Source organism: Xyrauchen texanus, chromosome 41 (assembly GCF_025860055.1).
Source record: "Xyrauchen texanus isolate HMW12.3.18 chromosome 41, RBS_HiC_50CHRs, whole genome shotgun sequence".
In the NCBI taxonomy this organism is placed as follows: domain Eukaryota; kingdom Metazoa; phylum Chordata; class Actinopteri; order Cypriniformes; family Catostomidae; genus Xyrauchen; species Xyrauchen texanus.
In genome coordinates, this window is record NC_068316.1 from 4941374 (window position 1) to 4961466 (window position 20093).

At 40.1% G+C, this 20093-nt stretch overlaps 2 protein-coding genes across 2 annotated transcripts; one reads left to right on the forward strand and one right to left on the reverse strand.

Moving 5' to 3' along the window:
• Window positions 1-82: 82 nt before the first annotated feature.
• On the reverse strand, window positions 83-19559 carry LOC127634296 (myosin light chain kinase, smooth muscle-like). Its single transcript, XM_052113786.1, has 14 exons — window positions 19203-19559; window positions 16167-16202; window positions 15573-15700; window positions 12796-12952; window positions 12116-12427; window positions 11634-11730; window positions 11350-11553; window positions 9916-10133; window positions 3600-3723; window positions 3319-3471; window positions 2836-2965; window positions 2592-2679; window positions 2346-2486; window positions 83-717 (listed from the first exon to the last, which is right to left on the reverse strand). The coding sequence occupies exons 1-14, from the start codon at window positions 19357-19359 to the stop codon at window positions 512-514; spliced, it is 2151 nt and encodes a 716-aa protein (XP_051969746.1). The 5' UTR covers window positions 19360-19559; the 3' UTR covers window positions 83-511.
• On the forward strand, window positions 3704-9773 carry si:ch211-40k21.5 (uncharacterized protein LOC100332117 homolog). Its single transcript, XM_052113803.1, has 5 exons — window positions 3704-5081; window positions 6959-7049; window positions 7203-7391; window positions 7704-7862; window positions 8269-9773. The coding sequence occupies exons 1-5, from the start codon at window positions 4879-4881 to the stop codon at window positions 8563-8565; spliced, it is 939 nt and encodes a 312-aa protein (XP_051969763.1). The 5' UTR covers window positions 3704-4878; the 3' UTR covers window positions 8566-9773.
• Window positions 19560-20093: the final 534 nt, after the last annotated feature.

The following is a 20093-nucleotide window of genomic DNA, read 5'->3' on the forward strand; positions in this document are numbered from 1 at the left end:
CAGTTCATAAGTGTGTTGCTCTTATAATGCTGTGAATTGGTTTTGTGTCTGAGGAAGACCTTGAGCACCACCTGCAGTATGCTTTTCTTTTTTTTTTTTTTTTTTTTACTTCTGTGCCTATTGTCAGATATATCATCAATATGATTGTCAACATGCCCATTCGTTCACTAATGCTTGTTAACATTGAACTAAAGAAATGAAGTTCTGTGGCAAAGGTTTTGACCATGAATGTATTGGAGACTGTCTAGACTTGCATCTATAAAGCTGTGCCTCTTGGAAGACCGAAATGAACATGCATGTTTGATCGTCAAATTTAGCAAGTGGCCAACTGGTCAAGAATGATTTTAGGTGAATTTAATGCATGATCTTGGATGTAACAAATGTAAAGTGAACCAATCTTGATATTGTTTTAATGACATTTAGATATCATTAAAATATCATCATTGATTAAAATGCTTTTGCTTTATTCCAGCTGGTTCTTTTACACTCTCAAGTCTCCATGTTTCGTGTTCTAGAGTTCCACAGTGAGTCTGGCAGAACACATTGCCCGTCCCAGGCCGTTGGAGGCACAGCATTTGTAAATCCCAGAATCTCCTGGTTGTACGTGAGCAAGGGTGAGAGTGCAGATGCCGTCTTTGTCATAATGAATCTGAACTCGCTCAGTCTTTGCCAAAGGCTCCTCATCAAAGAACCAAACCACCTCTGGGTCCGGATATCCTGTAGTCAGAAATCAAAATAATTAAAATTAGAGTTTGTACTTTACCTTACTGCACTTTCACACTACAAGAAGCAGTTATATAAATATTTCTACCCCATTACCTTGAATGTTTTGAGGCCTTATTTTGGCATTTCTACAGTGTTCAGATTCCAAGCTTTCAAATTATACCTCATATGCCTGACTTGTGTATATGGAAATGGCTGTATCGTGAATGTCATTCCAAACCTGAAAAGAAAAATACCACCACCTGGATTGAGGTGTGTAACCGCGCCACCACGAGGACCTACCAAGTAGTGGGAATTGGGCATTCCAAATTGGGAGATAAGGGGAAAAATGTTTTGGAAGTCCCTCCTTTTCTAGAGAGCAAAAATGGAGGATACAGTGAGGCAATGGAAGTGAATGGGGGCCAGTTTTTGGAGGGTTTAAAAAAAAAAAAAAAGGCAGAAATATGAAGCTTATAATTTTATAAAAGCACTTACAGAAATTCTTCTGTTAAAACAAATAAAAAAAATTATTTGAGCTGAAAAGTTCTTTAAATTGTTGTTGACCAGGATTACAGCACTAGTCGTCATGGCAACAAATTGGATGCAACTTTCAGAGAAAAGTTTAGCAAGAGATTTTATCACACAGAAATTGTTTTTTATTAAGAAAATGTCCATCCATCCATCTTCAACCGCTTATCCGAAGTCGGGTCACAGGGGCAGCTGCTCCAGCAGGGGGCCCCAAACTTCCCTATCCCGAGCCACATTAACCAGCTCTGACTGGGGGACCCCGAGGCGTTCCCAGGCCAGTGTGGAGATGTAATCTCTCCACCTAATCCTGGGTCTTCCCCGAGGCCTCCTCCCAGCTGGACGTGCCTGAAACACCTCCCTAGGGAGGCGGTCAGGGGGCATCCTTACCAGATGCCCAAACCACCTCAACTGACTCCTTTCGACGCAAAGCAGCAGCGGCTCTACTCCGAGCTCCTCACGGATGACTGAGCTCCTCACCCGATCTCTAAGGGAGAAGCCCGCCACCCTTCTGAGGAAACCCATTTCGGCCGCTTGTACTCGCGACCTAGTTCTTTCGGTCATGACCCAACCTTCATGACCATAGGTGAGGGTAGGAACAAAAATTGACCGGTAGATCGAGAGCTTTGCCTTCCGGCTCAGCTCTCTTTTCGTGACAACGGTGCGATAGAGCGAGTACAATACCGCCCCCGCTGCCCTGATTCTCCGGCCAACCTCCCGCTCCATTGTCCCCTCACTCGTGAACAAGACCCCGAGGTACTTCAACTCCTTCACTTGGGGCAAAACCTCATTCCCCTAAGTAATTAGTCAATTTAGTTTGGTGGTAATAAACATTCCACAAATGCTCTCGATTGAGCTTAACCTGTATTGAACCCGGGAATATTCCTATAACATATATATATATATATATATATATATATAGCTCCAGGCATTAAAGTCCTACAGGTTTGAAACCACATGACGGTGAGTAAATTACATCAATTATTATTAATATTAGGTGAACTATGCGCCATCAGATCAGATACACACAAGTATAGCGGTTTTTAGTTTTAGCCCACCATTTTTATTTAGGTACAATTTTTCAGTTTTTGTGAAGAATGATTGCGAGTTGCCAGTACCCCGTATTGTACAGGCCAAGTGCACGGTCGCTCCAGAGGTCTCAGTGAGGTCATGCAGGGCTTGAAAAAAGTGCGGTTCACGCCTCATGTGCTTTTCCAGAGATTCTACGGCTTGTTCGGCCTCCTTTCCCAGACCACGATCTGTAACACAATAGCAGAGGCAGAGTGAGAATGAGAGAAGGAAAGGTTTGATCACAGAAAACACTAGATGGTGCTTTATTTCTAGTGGCCATGTGTATATTTTACCATCTACAGAACTGCAGGGAGAATATGCGCCATCAGATTTCCAGGACAGATCCATCCTCTTTAGCGCGAGCAAGGCTTTACCAGTTTTCTGCAACACAGAACTGTAATGTAGAAGCTTTGCATTCCCCCCAAAAAAGTTCAAAAGTAACAACTGATGACAATCAAAGGGAATTTCTTCTTTCTGATGGTGCATCATAGTTTGGGAAGCCAACACTCAAACAAGAATCGCTTATAATCTTCAAACCTTCCATTTCTGCCTGGCAAGGAACTTCCTCATCTTGTCTTTGTTCAGGGATTTGGTTATTCGACGGTTTGAGTCGCCAAACGAGGCCATCCAGGGATGAGCTAAAGCTTTCTCACAGGATAGTCGTGAACTGTGTTAATAAAAATCAAAGAGTGATTAAAACTGGTTTTGCTGAAGAGCCCAGATTTTAAATTGATTTGTGACCAAACAGTATTTTCTTTAACCTAGCATTGATTGATTCATTCATGGTTTGAAGATGAGGGCATGCCACAAACGGTTCATGTTGGTATTTATAGGTTGGCACCAAAATACAGTAGACTTTGATTGGATGTACATCTTTCAACTTCTGCAACAAATGATCTGGGAATCGTTTCTCCTTACTTTTAAAAGCTGATAAACCTACTTCGCTACTCTAAAACCCTAGCAAAACATTCAGAAAATGCCCATGTTTATTACTCGTGAATCAAATTTCCTCAAGGTTACCTCTTGTCCTTTGTCAACAAGCCACTTATGAAATCTTTAGCCTCATCTGAGATGTCCTCAAAACTCTCTGGATCAAATTCCCACTGAGCCGCAGTAACCAGAGCAAGCGTTTCTGCTTCGCTGCTGCCCTGGAATGGCGACTCACCACTCAATCTGAAAAAGCGTGGGGGGAAATGTATTACAGAAAACAAAACACTTGGATACATTTATTCATAATTGATTAATTGAAGTTGGTGAAAGCCAGAGTTGCCATAATTTCTCAATTCCATTTTAGCCCTTACAGAATGTAGCATATAACACCAATGCTCCACATGTCAGTGGCCAGATCCACGGCCTCATAATTGATCAATTCTGGGGCCACAAACTCTGCAGTCCCGTGCAACACCATCAGAGGTTTCCCAGACTCTGCAGGGGTCAGAAACAAAGACAAAAATGAGTAAGCGCAACTCAAAGCACACAATTCTCAAAGAAGAACCCTATACAATACATTATTGCTAAGGAAAACGGTACATTTGATGCTGGGATATTATAATATTGTAATATTGGATATTATGGAGTAAAGAGAGATTATGCAAACCAGTTGTTTTTATTATGGAACTTTATTTGCTTGAATTTATTTACTTTACAAGTACTGCTGTTGCACTTTTGAAAAATTAACAGTCAGTATTAATAAGTCTTGTAAATCATTCCAATCCAAGAATATAATTAAAAGATGCGCCAAGTACTTTCCCCCCAAAATGTATGTTTATCACCCAAAATAATTTTTGACATTGGTTAAAAATTATGTATACTGGTATGTGGTATACCAGCACTTTTTCAACATTAGGGCGATCCAACCGCAAGCTAGACGCCATGTTGATATCACATGACCAGCCGCGTACTTTACATTGGGTGACGCTGCCATAATAACGTCACGCGCTGTCAGAAATACCCTCCGCCAGAGCCCTTTTAATATGTAGACTATAAGCTTGCTTAACGCGGCGGTCCCATAAACATTCTATGGGTGGTGCACTGGCGAGGAGACAAGAGGCCGTTTTTTTCTTTAAATGAATGTCTATGGAGGAGATGGTGAATAAATAGCTTTTTGTGAGGAAATAGCTTATCTAATGAATTTACCGCCTGTCCACTAATTTTAAACATTTTACATACAAAAAAAAAAAATCATTTTGGAATTAACTACGTGTGGTGTTTAATACGATAAAAGTGCTGTTTTATTAAGAAAACATGTACATTTTGCGACAAGGAAGGTGTCAGTTTACGACTCTCCCCATTCATTTGTATGGTATCCGTAAAAGTTGACTTATTGTCGTAATTCGCTAGATGACCGCAGCGCTCTCTCCTATGATAAAATTGCAGAGATTGTCATCTATTAACATAGATGATGCTCCGGGATCCCAAAAGGAAGACGTTTTAATGACATCGCTGTCTTACGACGGCGTGCGTATAATCAGAGTTTACGCGTTTTTTTCTTGACGTTACAAACGCATTTTGAGATCTCTTCTATTTGTAAAACCTGTGGTGCAGTGTTGTCAGCTTTAATGCTGTTTGCAGGAGGAAAATATGGACCATGTTTATGCTTTAGCCGCGGAGACACTACCAAAAGTGGCGAGAAAGCGACAGAGAACTGAAAAAAAGCGAGAGAGAGACCGACTGAGGCAAAAATTCAGAGTATACATCGGCGAGGCCTATTTTAGGTGGAAAGCGCTAATGGCAGAGAAAGGAATGAAGAATGACGCGGAGGTTGCTCATTATCTGCTGGACAGGTAAGGAATTCAACTACGAATAAAATGGTAAACAAGGAGTGTGACAATTCAAGTGGGTGTACCTACAGCAGAAGGATGCCATCTGTTGTTTACAAATGCAGAACAGTACGTTAAAGGTGTAGTTCACCCAAAATGACAGTTCTGTTACTTCCCCTCATGTTGTTTAAAGACCCCTATGACGTTCTTTCTTCCGTTGAAAAACAAGAGCAGATGCTAATCTCGGTTACCAAACAATAAGTTTGTTTAGGGAGACAAATGTTACAATTAAAAAATTTAATTAATGCGCGAGTACACCATAATCAGCCTTCCAAACAGTGTTTTTGCCTTACCCCGATTCACTGTTTTTAGCCTAAAATAATTTATATTTTAGAGCTGTAGGGATGGATTCTGGAAAATTGCGTACTTCATAGTAACATGCGTGTTTAATTCATGTCTGTAAATAAAGGACCGGTGTTCTGTCAAAGTCTGTTTCCCCCAATGTTCCCCCTCTGTCGAAGTCCGTTCCCCCCTATGTCAAAGTCAGTTCCCCCCCATGTTCCCCCTTGGTCGAAGCCCCCCATGTTCCCCCTTGGTCAAAGTTCCCCCATGTCAAGGTCCGTTCCCCCACATTCCAACCTTTGACGAAGTCCGTTCTCCCCCGTTCCCCCTGTCGAAGCGCCCCCATGTTCCCCCTTTGTCGGAGTCCCCCCATGTCAAAGTGCATTCCCTCCCAATGTTCCCCCTTTGACGAAGTCCGTTCCCTCCCCATGTTCCCCGTCGAAGCACCCCCCATGTTCCCCCCTTTGTCGAAGTCCCCCCATGTCGAAGTCCGTTCCCTCCCCATGTTCCCCCTTTCGAAGCCCCTCCCCCATGTTCCCCCTTTGTCGAAGTCCGTTCCCCTGTGTTCCAACCTTTGACGAAGTCCGCCCCCCCCGTTCCCCTCCCCCCCATGTCAAAGTCAGTTCCCTCCTATGTCCCCCCTTTGTCGAAGTCCGTTCCCTCCGATGTTCCCCTGTCGAAGTCCCCCCGTCGAAGTCCGTTCCCTCCCCATGTTCCCCTGTCGAAGCCCCCCATGTCAAAGTCCGTTCCCTCCCCATGTTCCCCCTGTCGAAGCTCCCCCATGTCAAAGTCCATTCCCTCCCCATGTTCCCCCTTTGTCGAAGTCCGTTCCCCCCCGTTCCTCCTTTGACGAAGTCTGTTCCCCCTTTGACGAAGTCTGTTCCCCTCTTTGACGAAGTCTGTTCCCCCTTTGACGAAGTCTGTTCCCCTCTTTGATGAAGTCTGTTCCCCTTTGACGAAGTCTGTTCCCCTCTTTGATGAAGTCTGTTCCCTCTTTGACGAAGTCTGTTCCCCTCTTTGACGAAGTCTGTTCCCCTTTGACGAAGTCTGTTCCCTCTTTGACGAAGTCTGTTCCCCTTTGACGAAGTCTGTTCCCCTCTTTGATCGAAGTCTGTTCCCCTCTTTGACGAAGTCTGTTCCCCCTTTGACGAAGTCTGTTCCCCTCTTTGATGAAGTCTGTTCCCCCCTTTGACGAAGCCATAGCTCTCACATCGCATTTGCAGGCGCACGCATGCTAAAAGGAATATTTTGGGTTAACTTACAAGATAAGGCAGAAATGTGAAGCTTCCTATATAATGGCACACTTGCATCAATTCTCCTGAAAATTGTAATCCTGCAAAAACAGCGATTTTAACAACTTTACAGCTTCGTGTTTACGGTGTTACATTATCATGTCAACAAAGTTGTAAAATTGGCTAAATAACTTTACACAGAAAAGGTTAGTAAGTGATTTTATTACACTAAAATCATGATAATAGGCATATAATTTACATCTTGTGATTTACATCATCCTAATTTTGCAACCATCTTAACTATTAGATCTCTCGTTGTTCTTTAAGGGTGTGCGGTAAACAGCTTTCAGAAGACCATTTTGGGGCACCTCGCAGAAAAAAAGGAAGACCACGGAAAATAATTGTGCCGGAAATCGAGGTATGACAGCAAAAAAATTTTTTTTTTTAAAGTTACCACCACTGTTAAAAGAACAGCCACTTATCTAACGATTAGATGAAGGTGTTCAAGTTAACACTGCATCGGATACAACATACTCATTGTTGCCTCACCTAAAACATGGATTTTGTGTAGGAGACCCTGAATGATTCATCCCAGCCCAGTCCAGATCCACAATCACCAGACCCATGTCAGCCCATCCAGGACCCAGAGTCAACAGATCTCTCTCAGGGCAGTTCGGATACCCAGTCTCCTTATGAAAGTGGCAATGTAGAGATCTTTGGGATCTCTTATGACCTCCCTGCTACATTGCCGAAGCAATTAGTAAGTCATCACACACATATTGGCCAGAACTTAATATCAGGCATCATCACGTTTCATCGTTACTTTGTTCGGCAAATAATATAAAAGCAGCCCTACCCGCTAATAGGCACAAAAAATATACCTATTCAAAAAAAAAAAAAAGTATTAATAGCATAGAAAAATCTCTACTGGTTGACATTTGTATCATTCCATGGTATATAGTCATACCACCCAGCCCTGCTGCCAGTGATGTCAGTAGCTTGGCCGTCTTACTAAACGTACTGTAACTGCCTATATCCTGCTAATACAGTCTCACTGTTTTCTGCCCTGTAGAACGAACCAGCACAGTTTGAAATAAAAATGGAAGAGTTTGAAGTAGATGTCAGCACTAGATCCTGTTCTCCGTCGGACAATCTCAATTTTGTAATTAAAAGTTCAACGTCAAGCACAACTACAGCAGAAGAAAACGAAGAACTCTGGAAGGCAATAAAAGTGGGTGAAAAATATACAATTCCATGTCTTTCTATGTCATACACTAGGAGTCAAAAGTTTGGACACTCATTTTTTATTCTATAATCATACCATTTCCCCACAAGTCATGAAAACTATTGATTAAAGCAATTCATTTCAAACCTATATGACTTGCTCGTGGAAATACAAAAGCTGATTTGAGGCACAATGTTAGGGACTGACAGTCATCATTCACCATTATTTAATGAAAACAAATATTAAATAAATGGTGACTGAGGCTAACATTCTACCTGGCAATGTCATACAGGTTTGGAACAACTGACGAAGTCCATAAATTACCATTTTTATTTTGGGGGAACTAACCCTTTAAATGTCAGTACTATCTATCTTTCTCATGTTCTGTCAATGATTATTTCATCCCATATAGGAAGAACAAGAACAGATTGAACTGCAACCGGAAGGTTGTTTACATGTCGGCGTGAGTTCCGTTGCTCCATCAGACAATGAGGATCTCTGCTCAACTACACAAGAAATTGTGCTGGAAAAGGCACAGAAATGGGGGGCCAACAATCCCAGTTTGACAGGACTCTTCAGGACCTGTCATCAATGTGGAGATCCAGTTCTGGAATTCAAAACTGTACAATCGGGGAGCCTCGTCCGCGTTCAGTGGGAATGTTCGAAGGGACATCTCATGTGGCTTTACCCCAACAACAACCCAACGTAGTACAAATGGAAAAACCAGACAAGGAAGAAAAGGACTTTGAAGTTTGTCTAGGTTTAATTAAATCGAGTGAATGAAAAAATAAAAGGTAGTTTGATACAGCTTTTTGCTTTCATTCGTGCCTTTACACAATATACTCAGTAACACTTTGTAAGGCAAAATTCTGCGGGCGAAGGCAGCATGTGCGGATGTTGAGTGCAGAGGCTGCTGCCTCTTTTTATTGCAACACTTTATACTCTGTGAGAGTGATGTTAAAAAGAAACAAGCCACTAATGCATCCTACGTACTACACGACTTTCAAAGATGTCGGATTGTGGTACCGTTCATATTACACAACTGTCTGTCTCGTCAATGAAGTCGTAGAGTTTTCAAATTACACGACAAGGGTGAACACATTACAAAACATTATACTATTGACGAATCCCCGACGACTACGTTGTGAAACGTAATTTGGAGTCCAGGCAGAGTACACGCGAGAAGGGATAAGAGATACGAAAACAAATGCATGATCATATGTTATGCATTTCAGAAGATAATGTGTATGTTTTTAAATCGCCTAAAAAGGCATCATATTTTATTGGTTACTATATGAAAAAGTTCCTCCTGAAAAATCTACCCATTTGCTTCCCTGACTGTCCAAGAGAATTTGCGATTTGCCCGGTTGTGGTACAGTTCAGATGAAACTAGGCACTGGTGCTCCTGCCAATGTTCCACACATTTTCCCTCCATTTCTTCGGTCCAATGAGACTTTCTTAAATTCCGCAGATATCCTAGTTGATGTTCTGTTGCAGGTACATCAGGACCCCTCCCACTGAAACTTCCAGTGCCCAGTTTCTTGCTCTCTCACTGGCTGTAGGTCAACGCTGCAGTTGTATTCAGTCAAAATATATTTCACATCGCACGATTTGGAATCGCAGATAGGTCCAGATATTTAACATGCTAGATGGCACGCTGACATCGGCGATGCATCAGCTCTTTTCTTAGATCGCGTCTATGAGAATTCATACATTGCTTTCACTCACGGTAGCGAGCTCCGATTTGCCTATGATTTCCGATTTCGGGCGTTTGTCTGCGATCTTCACAAAACTGTCGGTAGGTGAAAATCGGGCCTAAAATAGTGTAAATTCTGCATAAAATTATGTCCTTGTCCATTGTGAATATTCACCGCCCACACAGAGGTCAGGTTCACATCACCTTTACATTGCATCTGTTCACGGTGTACCTTTTTGTACTGTTGTTTGTTAAAAAAATAAAAAATTTTTAAAGTGTTCTGCTTTCCACCACCCTAGTTATCAGTATCGGCTCTGCCTATCGTTCGACCTCTACTCCGTAATTTAGCAATTAAAAACTCACCTAGTTTGCAGGCCAATCCAAAGTCAATTATCTTGATGAGGGTTCCAGTCCTGTTGACACAGACGATGTTCTCTGGCTTCAGATCGAGGTGAATGATTTGTTTACGATGGATGTACTGGATTCCTTCCAGAATCTGATGAATGTAGTTCACACTGTTGGGTTCGGTGTGCTCAAAATTGTCACCTACGATCCGTTCAAACAGCTCACCACCTGCTATACTTTATAGATAGACATGATAGAAGTACGTCAACTGCCCACATGCATGTTCTAATGGTGGACAGAACCCATGTTCCACAGCTCAAGTGTAAATTAAAGCAGTAGTTCCCCTAAAAATTTAAATTCTCTCATTTACTCACCCTCATGCCATCCCAGATGTGTATGACTTTCTTCTGCTGAACACAAAAGATTTCTAAATGAATATCTCCACTCTGTTGGTCCATTCAAGTGAATGGTGGCCAGATCTTTGAAGCTCCAAAAGGCACATAAAGGCAGCATAAAAGTAAACCATATGACTCCTGTATTTATATCCATGTCTTCAGAAGCAATATGATAAGTGTGGGTGAGTAACAGATCAATATTGAAGCCCTTTTTTTCCTTTAAATTTCCACTTTGACCAACCCTCCAATGCATGTTCATGAGGACAGTTCTTTGTGTATTTATCCATTAAATGATGGATAAAAAGGAAAAGAATAAATAATATTTACAAAACAGTCCAGTAGGTGGCGATATGCACAAATGCAAATCCCCAAAAAGAAACGAAGACCTCTCGTGAACGCCCAAAGGAGGGCTGTTTGCAAGTAGATTTATAGCAAATGATGCCCCCTGGAATCGCGAGTTTGAATCCAGGGTGTGCTGAGTGACTCCAGCCAGGTCTCCGAAGCAACCAAATTGGCCTGGTTGCTAGGGAGGGTAGAGTCACATGGGGTAACCTCCTCATGGTTGCGATTAAGTGGTTCTCGCTCTCAATGGGGCACGTGGCAAGTTGTGCGTGGATCGCGGAGAGTAGCATGAGCCTCCACATGCGGAGTCTCCACGGTGTCTTGCACAATGATGTGATTAGATGCGCGGATTGAGGTCTCAGAAGCGGAGGCAATGGAGAGTAACGAGCGAAGGTGAGTAACCACGCCACTCAGGACCTAGTAAGTAGTGGGAATTGGGCAATCCAAAATTGGGGAGAAAAGGGTATATTTAAAAAATAAAACTCATATGCACCTACTATATCGCTTCTGAAAACATGGATTTAACCACTAGAGTTGTATGGATTACTTTTATTCTGCCTGTATGCTTTCAAAGTCCTGGCCACCATTCACTTGCATTGAACTGACCAACAGAGCGGAGATATTCTTCTAAAACTCTGCGTTTGTGTTCACAAAAGAAAGTCTCAGGTTGGGTGAGTAAATGAAAGAATTTAAGACAGTTTATGGTTACACTTACTACTCAAGAATCATGACGATCTCTGAAGGAGTGTCGTAGGCTGCAAGACATTGCACCAGCTTAGGATGATGCACTTCGCCCATCAGCTTGATTTCTTTACGAGCTGCTGCTTTCGCTTTGGAGACCCGGGCCCGGTAGAATTTACCAGCACACACCCGACCCGTCTGCTTATGGGTTATCCTGAACACCTCCCCAAACTTCCCCCTGTAATGGTATGAGATAATTCAATTGCAAGCATTACATTTAACTAAGATGATTATGTTTGAGACAAACCACATACTCACACTCCTAGTTTCTCATGGACACTGTAATGATCCCTCACTTTGTGTGTGGTGTCAATCACAACATCCACATACGACGTCACTTCCTGTTGTTGTTCATCTACAACACAATCATGCAATCTCTTACATAAACATTGCGGACTTGGGCTGCGTTCAGAAATGTAATGCTAGCATACTTCATATTGTCCAGTATGCACTAAATTTTGCCTACCGTTTTCTTTAAAGTATGTGAAAGCATGCTATATTGTGGTCACCTGATCTTGAAATATTTGTCACATGAACTTTCCAATTTTACACAGAAGAATTAATAAATTTAGTGCTTTGACAATTTTAGCCTTCACATCTCTGCCTTTAACCCCTTCAAAAATTGGCCCCATTCACTTCCATAGATATCCACCCTAGTTTGAGTTCTATGGGGGTCCAATGGTGTTTATATAGAATAAACCAAATTTAAGTGGAGTAGTTTGACCAAGGAAAAGTGCTACCTTCAGTTTCCATCTTAATGCAGTCCGATTCCTCACTCGGATCGCTGACTCCCGCTGCGTTGCAGGCACGTACTCTAAAACGATACTCCCCCTGCGGGTCGAGACCAGAATGGACATAATACGAGGTGTTCTGACAATGGTTAGCGAGTTCAGTCCAGTCCTCGGGTTCAGTTTGTCCTAGTCTTTGTAGCTCAACCACGTAGCCTGTGATGGCAGAACCTCCATCGTAGGACGGCCCAGACCAAGACAGGACCAGAGACGTTTGGGTCAGCTGAGACACAAATGGACATGAGGCTGGAGGGTCTGGGCGATCTGGAAGATAGAGTGGATGGGACAGACGGGTTACTGGTGGTACATAAAATGAAGCGATAATTAGTGACATTGCCAGGATCATTGATGTCAACCACTTGGCTCTGAATTAAAACCACTGTAAAGAAGCCATTAGGTGGTCCCAATAAATGAAATTTATTAATTTCAAACCTTTGACTTTCCTTTGTGGAACAGAAAAGATGTCCAATCACCATTCACTTTAATTGCATCTTTTGGTCACACCATGAAAGTGAATGGTGACTGAGGCTAGCATGAAGGTGAGTAAATGACAACAATTTTACATTTTGGGTAAAGTATCTTTTTATCCTTTAAAGCTGAATTTTCATTTTTAAAAGCCATTTGTGTCTTACCAATGACAGAGAGTGTTATTGTCCAGTGAGCTGTGCCTCCCCGGTTTCGAACAAAAAGGGAATAACTTCCTGCATCTTCCGGCAGAACCTTGGAGAGAACCAGAGTGCTGCTACTGTTTGTGCTCTTCACAAATATTCGAGGTCCCTCCAACACAACCTAATGAGAACGCAACAGAAAACACTTGGACTATTTGGACACTGAATTATATAATGAAAAAGCACAAATATCAAAGTGGTATTTGAAAAATTATGCTAGAGCTTTTCTCAGAACCAACTTCACTTTCATGAGCCATTTCTGCAATTACTCTTAACCGTATTAAATACATATAATATTGAATTAAACACACTAAATGTATTTAACGAATACCTTAATAAATGTCAATTAGTGTAAATTATCTTATTAATATTATTGGTTTGATAGTTACAAAAAAGTAGCTTCAATGTAGCTAGCTACTTTTTGATAGTAACTTGTAGTGTAGCTAACTACTTTTTCAAAAGAGTAGCTTGACTGTAGCTTTACTAAAAAATGTTAGTAACTTGTAGCATGTCAAACTACAGTTTCAAAGTAGCTTCCCCAACACTGTTCAGCACATGTAGTTTGCACATGTGCTGCTAACGTTTGAATACCAGAACACGTCCAAACACGGTCTTCATTTTAAAGTAGTTTATCCAGTTGTACAATTTAAAAGGTGCAATCAGGAAGATTTGTTCAAGTCGTCTTGGACACTAACAGATAGGGGGGAATGTAGAATATAGATGTCATTGTAGAAATTCACTGTTCCCAGTCAGTCATGACTGATTTTAATCCATGATTGAAAAAAATCCAATAACAGGGCGGTTACTGAGATTGAGTGAGGAGTGATCGGCTGGTCATGTGATTCAAATTGGCAGTCCCCATATGTGGACCCTCTCCATTTAGAATAAAACAGCTTTTATAAGGTTACTGATATGACTGGAGCCTTCATTTGATACATTTAAAAATGACAATTCCTTTCTTTAGAAGTAAAACTCTTTAAATGAGAAAAATTTGAGTGTTCCTTTAAAACTGAACAAACTCTTTTGTTTTTGCGCATTTGTGCTATCTTTTGCTAAAATTAAGGTCGGTCATTTAACCTTTGGAGAACCTGTAGCAGAACTGTAATGGGTTAAAGCAATTAAATAATCTTCATTAAAAATGTGGGAAAAACTGCACAACAATAACATTATGAACTGAATCACAAGGGCAGTTTTGGCAGGGAAAAATGTGCAAATCAATTGTCAGAGCTTGCTAAAGTCACGCAAAAGGAAAAAGAAATTAGTTGACACTTGCTTTAAACTTTTCAAAGAAATTAAGCAATTAACCAAGTATTTGACCTTTCATTGATTTAATTTTTTGTAATTCCCAACATCTTTACTGCTGTTCCAATTTTTCCTAAAATATAAACTTGTTTAATTTTATTTTTGTTTTACATTTAAGCGTAGCAAAAATGCAACGCTGCACATTAGTGATCAAACTTTGTCTACATTCACACATTGGAATCAGTTCATCATAGATGCACTATTCCACATTAATTTCAGCTGTTTTCTGCTGAAAAATATCTTTAAAAAATATATTTGTATCATATTTATGGTATATTAAATAAAAATCATTACATACTGTAGAGAGGAGTATTCATTATTTTGACACCTCTTCATTAAGGAGGTGACATTTGTGAAAGCAGCACATGCATCGAGAGGGAAAACCATCCAAAACGCTTTGAAATCTGCTGACTTTGACCTCTGAGACATATTATATTCATTATAATACCCAATAAAGCTGGATGATGAATTGAAATAAGATTGAAATGAACATTTGTCCATGGTATGGTTGAAATTGCCATTGTAATAAATTATCTTTCATATACTTTTGTTCAATTGTTGTTCTAAATTCAGAATTTCCACTCACGTTCTAAAGAAAGTGACATTTTCCGACCCTAAATGCCAGAATTGCAGTTTCGTGACTTCTTTGAAAACTCACCCCTAAACAAAATATGCTTGTGGCTTCCTAAAAACCCTTTTCCCATTAAAATCAATGTTTGGATCTCTTAGTGTTGATGAAATCACATTTCAAGTGTGTGGCTTAATACGGCCTTCAAGTGCCATCGGAATAATCGTAAATACGAGTTTCCCACACAGAAGTTGCTCATGAATGACCCAAAGTCGTAATTACGGGAAACTCTGTGATCATTTTGAAACCAGAGTTTCTGAGATGGGAGTCCAAAACTTTCTACATGTCCGAGGAGAGTATGGTTTCTGAAGTGTATGACAGGTTTTAATTGTTGGCACTTCGCTTTTTGGTCATATTCATTTATGTATATCAGCAACCATTTGATGCATGTTGTACATTTTTACACTGTTCCATGACCAAAATTATAATATCAGCAAGTGGAGTAATATTTTTTTAAAGTGTCAAAATAAAAGTTCCTCAAGAAATGTATGTAATGGATACTTCCGACAGCACATGAGCATAAGTGTTCAAATAATTCTGGGGGCCACAGCCAACAAACACATAACTATTAATGTAAATGAAAAGCTTGATTTGCAGTGTACACGTTTTACAATGGTCTGAACGTTGCCAGACTCTTTACTGATGCCTCAGTAAATTTCTGCACCCCAGTAATAAAGATATTATTTTTTTTACTTCATGGGGGGCCAGTGCTGCTAAATGCCCCAGTCTAAACAAAACACTGGGGGGGTTGTTTCACAAGCACATAACTTCAGCACACAAATGTAAACATCAGGCACAGAATGTGTCAAACCTTATCTCTGTTATGAATCCAGCATGAAGCTACGGGCTCAGAACTACGGAAGTCACAGTGGAGTCGAGCAGTTCCTCCAACACAAACCACTGCCTGTTTCGGAGGATCCAAAAAATGAGGTGTAGCACCTGGAATGCCAAATACAAAGGGGAGAGTAAGAAACAAAGACAGGAGGAGTTGACCAGTTAGAGACAGGATTATCACAAACACAAAATCGGACTAATCGGGAGGACATAAAGCACAGAATGGACAATGTTCTCCCCACATGTAACAACCCAAAGTTCCCATCTCTCTAATCCCATACAGTGAGGCCATGATGTAATTTTTAATGCTCCACCTTAAGTAGTACTTACATCATTCTTTTTGTAACAATGTTACCACTGATTGAATCCCTCAGTTTATTTATTGTACTCATTTTAGTGAGGCTCATAATCTGTGACCAGAGTCAAACATCAGGATACAATGCCTTAACTTTAAACTCTGAGTGAATTAAAGCAAACTGTTCTAGTTACAATTATAAACACATTCATGAAACACCATCTAACTGAAAGAAAACCCCTAAAAAGAAAAAAAAAGAAGAGGTAATATACTCACCTATATTACTGCTGGCTCTTTTAATCAGTGTGTCGTCTGTAACAAAATACACACACCAAATAGTTACAACATTCAAGACAGAGCCATATGAAGCAGAGGAACTCAGTCAGTCATGTTACTGATGGATGAGGTGATTGAATTATTAGGTGTGACTTATGATTAGCTAAAAACCAAAGAAGGCTTGTGTGATTGGCTACATGTCTAATAAGACCCAAGAGAGTAGCACACCTGAACTATGGTCTATCCTTTGACATTTATGTTGCAGGATATTCCTACTTGATATCGCTGATATCCGACCATATAGGCATTCCTTTGCAGGACTGCTTGGAAGATGGCGTAGTGCTCCCATTAGCTTAGCAGGGGTTCAAATGGTAAACAATGCTGCAGCGCTAGCATTTGTGCTACAGGTGCACAATTATCAAGAGCTAGAGTATAATTTATCATGTTTTGAACACCTGTCTCTGCAAATGTTTGTTAAACAAGATTTAATATCATGTAATGTATGAACTTTTGACTCATTGATTGATATTATTTAAAAGTGAATGCTTATCACTGGCATTGTATATCTCCCTGGGTGCCGACATGTTTGTGTGACGTCACGCACCAGCTTTACGGCGAAATCGGAATAGGAATTTAGCACACGAGTTTCCAAGTAGGGCAATTCTGACTTCAAGAGGTATTCTGATGCATTTTTCCAAGTAGGAGGTTTGAAAAAAATGATTCTCCAAGTTTAATGAAATGCAGCATTAGGCTACATCCACACTAGTCCATTTTCAGTTTCCTAATGTTTCCATAGTTTTCCGAAGAATTATGTAATGGTGTTTTCGAAACTCTCCGTTTTTGGGTGAGGAAAATGGAGTCTGGTTAGGAATGGCACATTCCTGTCCATAAATCACCATTGTTTATTAACATTACCTGTTGATATCAATCACTAATTATGATGCAAAGTATGCCGAGTGAGTGCATTTACATGCATGTGTTAACACCTATTTATGCTTAATAAGCAGACAACGCGTAAGGCCATAGGGTCATAAATTGCTTAAGAATAGACAGATCGGCACACCTATATTTTTGCCCATTACCCTGATTTTACGTTGTATGTAAACACCACTACCGGCCTTCTTACCAGCTTAATATGCGCAAATTGTTGTGTGCATAACAGTTTACGCTTTGATATCAAAAACGGAGAATAACGAGATTATTTCAAATCTCATGTAAACACCGTTTTCTTCATCCGTGTTTACATGAGATTTTTTGGAGAATAAACTGATTATTGGTAGTATGTCTGCAGAGAGCATATACATTTATCTTTCAAAATGTGTTGTGGCTGATTTTAATGGTATATAATAATAAAAATGTATTAAACAATCTTATCAATGATTTGTGTGCTTATTGAGGTTGCAGCATGATTGTAAAAAGGTTCTGGGAATTAAGAGGTTAAATGAATGTTAGTAGAACCACCATGTATAACTTAAGACACACGTTCTATTTCAGTAAGAAAAACAAATCCTGGAAAACCACAACAATAAGGTAAAGTGATATTAGTTAAAATTGCTCTTATATGTAGTAAGACATAAATACACTGCCTAGCCAAAAAAACAAAAGTTGCATAACTCTTATTTCATTGGACCACCTTTAGCTTTGATTACAACATGCATTCATCTTGGCATTGTTTCGACAACCTTATGCAACATCACAACATTTATTGCCATTCAGAGTTGCATACATTTTTGGCCAAGATCTTTTATTAATGACGGGAGAGTCAAACCACTCTGTAAAGACTTCTCAAGCACATCCCAAAGACTTTCAATGGGGTTAAGGTGTTGGATAATTCATGTGTGAAAATGATTCCTCATGCTCCCTGAACCACTCTTTCACAATTTGCACCCAATGAATCTTGGCATTGTTGTCCTGGAATATGCCGTGCCGTCAGCGAAGAAAAAAACCATTGGGGATAACCTGGTCATTCGGTACATTCAGGTAGTCAGCTGACTACATTTTATTGCTGCATAACATTGCTGAACCTAGTCTTGATCAATTGAAGCAGCACCAGATCATAACACTGCCTCCAGAGGCTTGTACAGTGGGCACTATGCATGACGGGTGCATCGCTTCAAGTGGCTTTCTTGTGGCCACAGCTGTTTAGTCCCAATCCTGTAAGTTCTCGTTGCATTGTACATATGGAAATGCTCTTACTTTCACTATTAAACATAGCCTTGAGTTCTACTGTCAATTTTTTTCAATGTGACTTCAAGTGTTTTAGTGAACTGTGATCACGATCATTCAAGATTTTTTTCCGACCACATTGCTTCCACTATCCTTCCAGGTTTTAATAATGCATTGGACAGTTCTTAACCCAATTCCAGTGATTTCAGCAATCTCCTTTTTTTTTTTTGCTTGGTGCAGGACAATAATTTGCCCCTCCTGAAACACAGTAACATCTTTTCCACCACCACAGGATATGTCTTCAGACATGGTTAAGAAATGACAAGCTACACACTGCATCTGAACCATATTAATCACTGCAATAATGATCCAATCATAGACTCTTAAGGATCTGCTTATTTAAATCCAAACGGTGACTTTTTGTTTTGGCCAGGCAGCGTATGTATCATATGAACTTTCTGGGATACATAGGCCTACATTTTCTCCTCTTTACTATATCCAGGGTACTTTTAGGTGACTCTTGTTGGGGTTTGATCTCCCCAGATTAAAAGTTAAGTAAAATGAAATGAAATTTGGTTTGGCAACCTTCAGAGATTTGGACAACTGCAGCACAACAGACAAATGAAAGGCAAAAGGCAGACAAATGATAATATAGTTGATGTGAAATCTGTGTGTGTGTGTGTGTGTTAAATTTAAGTATTAGTCTATTACTAGACATCTGGACAAGGAAACTATACAAATGTTTGTCAGTTGTCATCATGTTGTTATTAATATATACGTTGCAACTTTGAAAAGCTTTAACATTGCAGCATCTATACTTACCAATTCCCCAGATGAAATACAATTATTATAAGTAGAATTATCTTGTACCTGATTTCAGGACATTTTCTTCTCTGTTCCTTAGATTGGTTCCACTTTCTATTCTCCTTGGCATGTCCAATGGTGTCTGCAATGGTGTTGAAGCTTTCAGGTCTATTCTGAATGTAGAAATGTAGGTCTTCTTTTGACCATTTGTAACAGAGGCCATTTTTACACAGTGATCAATTTGTCAAGATCAAAACTGGCAGTTATTACAGAGTTTACTGTACTCCTCTTCTTTCTCTCTCTCTCTTCCTCTTCAGATTTATACCCCACACAACTTGTTTTTCATGTGCATGTGTTTCCATGTCTCTTTGTCTATTAATTTTGACAGCATTCTCACTATGTCAGGTCGCAGGAAATAGCAGATGGTCGCAGTTCAATCAGATAAATAGTAAGAGAGAGGGAGGGAGAGGGGGTAGGTACACAAAACAAGTGACAGTTTTACCCAAGTGGGTGGGGCGTCAACACCTGAATTGTAACTGATAACTAATTAAACACTACTTAATCTACTTAATCACCAAATAGGTCTCTAGAATATTCACAAATAAGTTTGACATGTAGATAGAGAGAAAACTATAAACCACTTAACAACAAAACATTGAAATGCACCACCATGTATTTCCTCATCATGGGAGTGCCTTAATATCCTTAAAATGTGGATGAGCCTGTCGGGTTGCTCTGATTTCTTTTTGGCTTCTACAGTTGATGTTTACCTCATTTTTTTAAGAATATATATTTATATATTATCTATGTGTTTATGTAGGGCAAATTGAGGTAAATTGGGCATAAATATTCTAAATATTGTCTTAATGAAAATATAAAAATGCAGGTTTCTCTGAGCTTTAGGGGTAGAAAAATAAAATTATCTTAGTATAAAACTATAGAGTGTGCGCCAGTTTG